The 10,608-nt window shown below is 32.6% G+C and overlaps 1 protein-coding gene across 1 annotated transcript; it reads right to left on the reverse strand.

The window, feature by feature from the left end:
* Positions 1-284: 284 nt before the first annotated feature.
* Positions 285-10,601, reverse strand: LOC146747213 (progressive ankylosis protein homolog B-like). The gene is made up of 12 exons (XM_085498567.1): positions 10,375-10,601; positions 9,330-9,543; positions 6,810-6,928; positions 6,294-6,377; positions 5,375-5,545; positions 4,609-4,746; positions 3,793-3,885; positions 3,149-3,232; positions 1,988-2,117; positions 1,161-1,284; positions 794-893; positions 285-573 (listed from the first exon to the last, which is right to left on the reverse strand). Exons 1-12 carry the CDS (start codon positions 10,468-10,470, stop codon positions 475-477), a joined length of 1,452 nt encoding a protein of 483 aa, XP_085354693.1. The 5' UTR covers positions 10,471-10,601; the 3' UTR covers positions 285-474.
* Positions 10,602-10,608: the final 7 nt, after the last annotated feature.

Raw genomic sequence — 10,608 nt, forward strand, 5'->3', positions numbered from 1 at the left:
TCCACATGTAGTACATTTGTACCTATATATTTAATATTGGACTTGCGGTTTTTAACAAGAAGTAGAAAATATCACTTTTTACCAAAAATGACAAAAATATTCACCAAAATTAGAGAATTGAAGATATTATCATGAAATGTTCACCCAAAATGTTCACTTTAAAACCATTAGTAAAACATGTGTAATTTTTACCAATAATATGTAATTGTTTTTGACTTATTGTAAAATCAAACTTATATTTGTAAGAACACCTTGCTGACAATTGTTAGTAGTATAAAAGAAACTTTTAAAAAAATTGGATATTTATTCATAAACAAGATGAAAAAAAATTATACAGCAGTGAAACATTCCACACTTATTTGAGCATGAATGCCAAAAATATAATTTTGCTTCTGTGAAAAAAATCATATAATACAAAAAATGTTGCTTGCAATAATATGAAAATATTTTTTTTTAAAAATACGTTCGATATCTCTAGAGTGCTGTCTCCCTCTCCTCCGCTTCTACCATTAGTTTATCACTGCATGTGATTTCACTAGTTGACATCTCCATCACACTCCGATCATGTATCCGCTGTAGAAAAAGTACATGCATGGTATAGTGATTGCATTTGTACTACAATGTACGATAGTAATACGACTTTTTGGATCATCACTATTGTTTTCATTCAGCAATTACTAAGATTAGATAGCAAATCTGTAGTTCCATGCACACATGCCCCACCAGTAAGAAGGCAAAAATATGCAGTACACATTGTATAGTGAGATAGTCCTTGATGATAGTTATTACTTACCCGTCTATGTCTGATCCAGATAGTACCAGCGAGAACCGTTAATGCCTCAGAACTGAAACTACACAGCAATGCGGTAATACCCAATTGGGCACCGTGAAGTCTAGAAACCAACATTGAATGATATTACCGGTAGTATTATTTTGAATTATTTGTATCTTTGGTGTAAAAATACATAAAAAATGTTACACAGCAATTATGGGGGAAATAATTATTGCATTCCAAAAACAAGAACTACATTTTTTGTACTTCACCTGAAACTGTCAAATAAATGTACATTTTGTATGCGACAAGTTGAACTATACAGACAGACAGGTCAATTATAATGACTACTAATGCACACAGCAATATCAAAATAAAATGTACTAACCCAAACATAGGAAAAGTCAAAAGTGATACAACGAGTACCACCAATCTGACCACAGCACTAGGAGCAATCATTTTTGTTTGTTGCCATAGCAACAACCATGATGTTACATGAGCTCTCAATGTAACTACAGAGAGATGGAAGAAACATGTCAACTTGTGAGTGCATGCCCTTGGAAACTACAGTGGATTTAACACCAAACATGGAATACCAGATCTGTTGTGGTGCACTTACATCTTAAAAAGTGACAATGCAAGTTTATCCTCTACATTTAGAGAGTTGGGAACCCTATTCCTGACATGACTGGGCTGCTTGTCCTGGGATCTGTAAAGGGTGATGGTCGTCACAGTGCACGAGTTTTTATATGGGTCCCATAGGATGCATACTTTATATTAAAGTATTGTATTTGCACGCACATGTTTGTTTCTTGTTTTTCTGTAAGCAGGATAACTCAAAACAATATTAAAAATAAAATTGTCAGGACACAAATTGTTTGTAGAGATGATTTTTCATTAATAACTAAAAAATTTAAGGAGAGGTAGATGTAATTGGTATCTATGGCAGAGGTTTGCACTCTTGGATTGCCTTCTAAGTTGACAAGTGTAACTAAACCAACGACAATTACTTTGTGAGCAGTGCAAAGAACCAAAGGGTTTGTAACAGTTAACATTTCACCGGGATGTTTATTCCCAAACTATGAAAATTTAGCATTTTACAATAATTGAGAAGATAAACAAATCCATCATAATATGTTCAGAAACGGAAACTGTGTAAAACTATCAAACATTTAGTGGCTTACAGTGTCCTGATACAACTACCGCTATGCTCACCTGCAAATGGCATAAAAGAGAATATTTTTAGCGGCACAACACACAATGCTGCAGTCACTTCATCAATTCGAAGTACGGTGGTTAGAAACGACTCGGCAATACCTGGGATCCAAAACAATATTAACATGCCCTGTAATAATAATTTATAACAACATAAAATTGCAAGTTAGAAAACGTACTGTGGGTAAACACAACATCGGCACTATGGTTCATTCTTCATTGCTGTTGCAGGGAAGAGCTTCCGGAAATGTAAATCAACAATGATTTTACCATCGTTTATTCAGTGGGGGATTAAAACAATCATGATTTATTACAGAAGGAAACCAAGGAATTTGAGTGACAATCAAGTTTACAACAGATGTCATTTTTTACTCTGATTGAACACGTTTGCACCACAATTTCAACATGGTTATATATTGCCCATATGATCATCAACAAGACTGTATATTTCACATTGCTTCAGTGTCAGTAAGTAAGGAGAATTCTGAAAATCATGGATGAAATCTCATTAGACGCTACGGTATTCTAAAATCATCTGAGAGTATTGCCGAAAATGCTACCTATACTCAAGGGCAGGGCTACGTCAACTTTCTTTGCTTCTAAGATGCATACCACTGTACCATGTATTTCTATGGACACTACGCGAGCTGCTATGTAATGCCAGTCGAAGAGCCGATGAAAATGGCTAAAGCCAAGAAAACACCACAAACTCAAATTTGATCTAATCCTGAGCAACGAAATTTGTATGTGTTGTACATGTAGGGGTAAATCTTGTTCTGGGGAGTCTCAACAACTACCTCAAAGTACAGTTTTCTGAGAGTTTTTGGACTTTGTTTTCATTGTGATGGTGGTGAAAATACCTGGATGTCCACCCCAAGAATATAGTTGCTGCCCCCTTGCCTTTTAATGGTGCAGCAATTTTGCATTTATAGGGGTCTTGCATGGTCAATACAATCAGAGAAGAAACACCTGATATATATACCGGGATATATCATCCATTGTTTTCATCACCTGCCTATCATTCAGTTGAGTAATTTGAATTCTGGGCATGTTGGCTAGAAACAAATGAGCAATGGATCCATTCTGAACTTTTATTAGAATGTACAACTTGAAATGGTTATGGGTAAAAACAATGGAGAAACAAAAAGTTGCATAACTTACAGAAAAAGATATGCACATGCAAGTTACATTGAAGATTGCGATATGTCTTGGTGTGATTTTGATTCGAGTTGTAACATTCTGACGCTGTAGAGAAAACAGATCAAGAAATTATAGTTTAATGCAAGAACAATTCAGGATACAAGTATATATTAACTTTTCAGACACACAAAGAAAAAAATATGCCAATACTTTCAGAGCAAAACTGATTTTGGATTTTCTTTGAGGTTGATGAATATAGTTTCATGGTATATATTAATTTATCAATGTTATATAAATTTGGGTTTTTGCTTTTAAGTATTTTATGATTATTTTGAACCAAATGGACATAATCTTCTATAACAGATTCTAAAGATCTTTATCAAAATTTTGAAAAAAAAATAGGTGATAAATTTAACCTATTTTATTTTGTGACAAAAGAAGGCTTGAAGAGTTGATGTTTATATTAAAAACAAATGAGAGTCTCAGTTTATATTCGCTTCTATTGGAGATGCACTTCAAATAGAGCAAATACTGAATACATTCCAGTGCTTCCTTGGTAATTAAATTTACTATTAATAAAATCAACATGTCACAAAATAAATAAGGTATACTATTTCAGAGGTCACACATTAGACATACAGGTTTCATGTCCTATAGTCTCTTACCTTAAGAAATGTTGGTGCTAGGGTTTTAAGTTCATTCAACCATTGGTATACTACCTGAGCCACTGGGTAGGTGACTGTTAATACAGCCAATGCCTGTCAAACAAATTATATTTCAGTATGGAGCATCATATGCAAAAAAAAAACAAGTTTCACATAAACATGGTCAATTTTTATAAGGGTAGGATGTGATTGAATATGATAAGAAGTTGTATGATGATTATATCGACCAACACATATGGATGAGGTTGATGCATTCCAGTACTGCCTGAGTGTATACTTTGCTATATTCTTGTGATAACCTTATTACCAGTATTATACATCTTTTTCCTGATTGTCATGATAATTTAATGAGAGGTAACAGCCCCGAAATGTTTTGCCTTGTATGAAGGTTTGCGCTATTCCCATCACAGGTATATGCATCTTTAGTAAAGATAAGAATTTGTTGTCAATATGAACGTTCCAGTGTTGGTGACGTATATTACCACAAATAAGAGAAATTATGAACATTGGAACAATTGCAGATATATTTTGGAATGAATATGGAAACAGCTTTTAACAGAATAGTAATTTTTATTGTTTTTTGTGCTAGATATATACTACTAATAATAATTGTTATATTAAAGTACTGTAAATTACCTAATTTTCACTTGGAATTTATTTTTGCTATTTTCACTGAATGTACCGGTATTAATCATTGAAATTACCCTTTTTCTTATATTCTACATTCAACTCATTAGTCAAAAATAAAATTCATACTAAAATCCATTTTTCAAGAAAAATTAATTTCAGCTAAAATAAAGTACAAGACTTAATTACCTGTACAGTGGCTTCAGGATCATCCAGATCACGTGCTACGAGTACATTACAGATCGGCCTGCTAAGTATTTGAATACAACGTACAAGTGCTAATGGCCACCAGAACCATAATACTTTCCTCACAGTCAGTCCCATCATCTGCCAACAAAATAGTTGAAGACTAAATTTCACAAAAAGAGATTCACTATATTGTAGTAGAATTTTCACAGTTGACTTACAAGTTTTGACAGTAGTTACTGTTATTTATTACACTTATCACATCATCTTCATTGAGCAATGAGAAATTGAAACTTGTGCTTCTCTTGTGTAGTAATTTCCATTTGCTCCTCACAAAAAGCTCTGAGAAAAATGAATGAAAATTACTGCACAAGTTGAATGAAGCTCATATTGTAGGGTCAATTACTTCATGTATCATCAAATGAGATCAGAGATTAGGCCAAAAAAATTGTTTTTGTTTCTTTTCATCATGCACTTCAATTTGAAACCTCTATCCTACTAATTTTTTTCTGCAGTTTTGCATAACGGTGAAGTTTTCAAAATTTTTTTCTGTTGATTGGACGAAATCCAAGTCTGATAAAAATTGATGTTTTTGAAAATATTTGGAGAATATGAAAATCCATCTGAAAGTATTTGTGATGCGTGTGATTGGCCGAGGGTGGTTCAGCTGCCGCCATCTTTGATTTTTATTCTGTGTCACAGGTATTGATAGCATCTAAATAAGTGACATTTCTCGTGAAGAAAATGTTTAATATGTAATATGACTTACTCCATCTGAAGTGCTGACAGTGATCGGTTGCTTTGGGTATATAAATTTGAAGAATCCCGCAAGTAATATGGTAAGTCTGACAGACGTTGCTAAGTAGAGTGCTATTGTTGGAATCATCACAGGGAAGACAACAGATAAACTTGTATGTAGTAGACCAATAGTTGTGCCAATCTATTAAATAAATATCTCAATATTATTGTTATCATTTTTTTTTACCACTCATCATGTTACAATTGTAGTTGCATTGTTATAAACCGAAATATATAAAGAGAAATTTGCACATGAAAAGTCAGTACAGATGATAGTGAAATTCAATATCTGAGGTTGTCCCTCACAATATTGGGTTGATTGGATCCAAGCTTGAAAATAGATTAGTTTCTGATCAGCACATGCCTCGGTTTGAAAGGTGCACATCTCACCTTTATTTATGGTTGCTTATAAGTGTTGCAAAAATACAAGAAATACAAGAATTTTATTGCAAAAAATAAATAAATAAGAAAAAAGGTCCATCTCTCAGGGCCAGCAACAATTATATTTTGGGTCTTTAAGTGCCTCATTCAATGCATAACATTGTACCCAATATGTGAATAATGCAGACATTGTGTGTTTACACAAAATTTGACACAATAATCCTGTACAATTACCTGCTATCAACTACCTTCTACAAACTATCAACAACTCACTGCCAACTATTTTGTACCATCAACAACCTATTATCTACTATCAACTACTCACTACCAACTGTTTTATGTGTACCATCAACAACCTGTTATCTACTATCAACCACTCACTACCAACTGTTTTATGTGTACCATCAACAACCTGTTATCTACTATCAACCACTCACTACCAACTATTTTGTGTACCATCAACAACCTATTACCTATTATCAACTACCATCAAACAATTTAAACATTACCTGTAAGCCAACATCCACAATACTAGCTCCTCCTACCAATGTACTGTACTTGTGTTGTAGTAGAATACCAGCAAACAACTGAGCCTGTAATGATTGTAAAAATAATAATAATATCTCTTGAAAAACTTTGATAAAGTTCAGCAATGTATGCCGTACTGTACAACAATTGAATATTTGCATGTTTTAAACTTTCTTGTGAACAAGCAAACATCACCACAATCAAAACAGTACACTGTATTAAAATTAGTGGCAGTTATATTTGCCTGATTTGTCACAGAATATCAGGACAGTAGAAATAAATTTTACTACATACAAATCATAACTGATTGAGCTCTGTTAACAACAGTGTGAACCTAATTTAATGAAGTTGTTGAGAAATATGCACACTCAATCATCCTAATATGGAATTCATTCTTTGTCATTTACTGTATTACAGTATTTCACAATATTCAAATTATTTAATACTAGGAATTTATTTATTGATTTAATTTTAGTTTGGCATTACAATTTACTCACAATTCCATCTATAAGTGGATATATACTCAGATAAAATATACAGTTCCTGGCGGCATTACCAATCTCATCGTCAAGTCCATATAGTTTAGTAACTGCATAGTAACCTAGCTCTGTATAAGCTGTGAACGAAAATTGTAATTGGCTGATGACAAAATAAACGAGCAGTGGTTGCGGCAACCCATCCTGCATATTAAATAAGCAATGCATGATGGGAGATTTTGACCTTTTAACCAACCAAACATAGTTAATATCAGAAAATAATCATCATTACCAATTATATGATAAATATAATACGACCTGAATTTAGCAAACTTCAGTGATTTGTTTTGTAATATTCTAATTGGTTGACACATTCAATAATAATTCATTTTATTATTAATGTACCATGACCCTTTCAACTCCCATCTTAATTACTGTAGAATACTTTATTTTAGCTGGAATTATTTTTCGCTGAAAAGACTTTTTGAGTGTTTTCTATGGAATTTATTTTCACTGATTTTTGACAAGTTGAATGTAAAATATAGGAAAAAATACATATTCACTGGATTTTATTTTCACTGAATCTTTCCTTCAGCGAAAACTAATTCCAAGCGAAAATAAAGTATTGTACAATATATGATACTACTGGTAATACTGGTATCCAAGAAGAAATATTCACTGGGTTAAATTTTAGTGAATTTGATGTTGTAGAACTATTCATTGTTTTAAATTCACTGGTTTATAATAACAATAATAACTTTATTACACAACTTAACCATCTGTGGGTTTAGTAAGGTAAAAAAATTAAAATACACTGAAATTCAACATAGAAAGAAATACAAATTAAAAAATCTCTGAAAAAATTGATTAAACAGTAGCAAGGTTCTCCCAGACCACAGTTACATATTTATCTTTTAGAAAATTGTATTTTTTAAATAATATGACAAAGCCATATTATTTCCCATTATTTTCACAAAGCTTTCCATTCTGGACAAGTCATTAATTTTTATTTTAAAATACTCCAAGACATGTTTTCTCTCTACTTCATAGAAATTGCAATCTAAGATGAAATGCATTTCATCTTCAATTTGATCTGAATTGCATTTTTTGCACGTTCTTTCATTTTCTGGGGTTTTTGGTTTACTCTTCCTTCCCAATTCAGTTTCAAGGTTGTGGTCACTGAGCCTAAACTTTGCTAAAACTCTACGTTGGCTGAAGTTTTTCATTTCATTTAGATAGTTTTCTAATTCAAATTTTTGTTTAAATACACTATATGTTTTAAGTTTGTTCCCCTCTTTTTTATTTAATTGTTTTCTCCATGATTGAATAAATTCATTTGATAGCTTTGTTTTTACAACATTGGTTAGTTGATTAATATTGTTGATCTTGTTAGTTTCTTTTATTTTAGACAAGTTTTTTTCTCCAAAAATTGTTTTTATTTGAGTAATCCAGGTAGAATTATTTTGTATTTCCTTTAATACACATTTTAATATGTGATTTTCAGGAAGCAAATTTATTCTGTACCAGTATTTAACCTTTGAAACCATTGCATTTATTCTTACTGGTAATCTACCTAGTTCACCCCTTATACCAATTGATGGTGTAAATTTACTAACACCAAGAATATAACGATAATAATTATTACAAACTTGCTCTAGGTTATTTGTGTCATTTGTTAGTTCACCTGCCCAAATTTCTGACCCATACATTAGAATGGGTGTAACCAACTGATCAAATAATTTTAAACACAATGAAGTTGAAATCATTTTATGACTAAGTATAGTTTGTCTAATGGCAAATAATGTCTTCATTGCTTTATTTTTTAGCATACAATGGTTTGTTTTAAATTTTCCATTCGGAGTGAATATCATACCCAAATAACAGAACTCCTTGACTGGTGTTATGTTTTTACCATCTATAATAAAAGTTTAGTTTTTCACTATTCTGTTACTTGTGTTGAATATCATCACTTTGGTTTTCTTAACATTCACATCAAGATTCCAGGTTTTACAATAGTCTGCTAATTTATTCAGACAATTTTGTAAACCCTCTGCAGTCTGTGAAAACAAAACAAGATCGTCTGCATATAAAATAGAGTTTAAGGGTTTATCACCAATCATGATTGGTGTATCACCACTTTTACCAAAATGACCTGGAAGATCATTGATGAATATGTTAAAAAGGGTGGGTGAGATATTACAACCCTGTTTCACACCACATGTGGACTGAAAACCCCCTGTTAAGCCATTTGACATCTTTACCTTGTAGTTTATGTTATTGTACATGGATTTAATGATTTCATAGAAGGAAACAATACATTCTAATGTTACATTTGAATATTCATGAAGTTTTAATTTAGCGTACTTTTCTATTAGTGACAAAATCAGTGAAAATTAATCCCAGCCAATAATTATGAATTATTCTAGATTGGAAATACAAACTATTTTTTTGGGAGTTTATTTTTTCTAATTTTCTTGACCATGCTGCCTTGCTCAAATTATCATTTAGAATGTTTGTCATTGAAAATAACATTGAACTTACATATAAGCAATGCTATCAATATGATAAAAGTACCGATTCCAAAGATGCATATGATTGGTTTGACGATATCACTACGACTGTGTACCTGTACAACACCAACATGTTTAAACTCCAGCAAAGAGCCATTCGCAAATTTCACCAATGTGTAAGAGATACCAAATATGGCCAGTATAGAAGTGGCATCTTTAGATGACGTGAGTCCACGATTCAACGTCTAGAAAAAAAAGAAATTACATGTGATCACACGAGAGCATTGACATCATTGGTTCATCCATTCAGTGAGATTTTGTTTCTTTCAGGATTTCATTGCAGAAAGAGGACGATGGCAGAACTGGAAACAAAATAATATGTATATGAAATAATACTAGAGAATAATTCTGCCGGGATCAATAACAAAAATATCTAGCATGCCTAAATGCACCCAACTAACTGAAGACATTTTTTTTTACTGGTACACCGTTTTTCTCTGGCAGCGCACCTCCACGCCTTAAGAGGCCAAGTTTCTCAATGAAGGTGAATATACTTGATGGCTATTACATCCAGTTGAAATGACATGTTAGAAAATGCTGCGATTTGAAGTCAACAATTAACGTACAACCACTTCTCTGTATGCACATGTTGCTTTATAGATTAATTTAAAACTAATTTAGTTAATTAATCGTTCAAATTAGCATAGGAAACATAGTATAACAATGTCAGACAAGTGAAATATACATATATACCAGGATTTAAACCATTTGAGCCAACTGTTAAGATATCAACCAAACATGTTGAAAGTTGTTAATTAGAATGCTAATTAACTTGTACATATTATTTCTAAATTTTCAACTACACAAACAGTATGTGTTTGTCCTATTTTAACTCATTTGCGCGAACTGGATCAACAAAACAAAGTATTTAAATAGTATGCAAATCACCTAATAATATGCACGAATCTGTACTAAAATCTTATCAGGTACGAATCTTGTTTGCCCCCGATGTAGTTGTTCGAGTTGACGGAACTATCATGAAATGTGGTAATGACGCTTAAACATATTGTACTGACCTGTTCGGCAACGTTCACAGCGATAAACGTGCAAGTCAGCGGTAGCATGAACCGGATCAGCGGCCAGTACTCGCAGTTTATGTTGCACTTCGGCATCTTGTCAAATATATTTGCGCATTAACCAGGTCTAAACACGATGCATACGCCTGATCGTCACTACACAACAGTCATTCTCCTTCCGATAGATCTTTGTGGCCAGAAAACCGAAAGCATAACTCTGCCTGGGAGATTGCG

The sequence above is a fragment of the Saccoglossus kowalevskii genome, chromosome 4 (assembly GCF_978046115.1).
Source record: "Saccoglossus kowalevskii chromosome 4, keSacKowa6.1, whole genome shotgun sequence".
Taxonomy (NCBI): domain Eukaryota; kingdom Metazoa; phylum Hemichordata; class Enteropneusta; family Harrimaniidae; genus Saccoglossus; species Saccoglossus kowalevskii.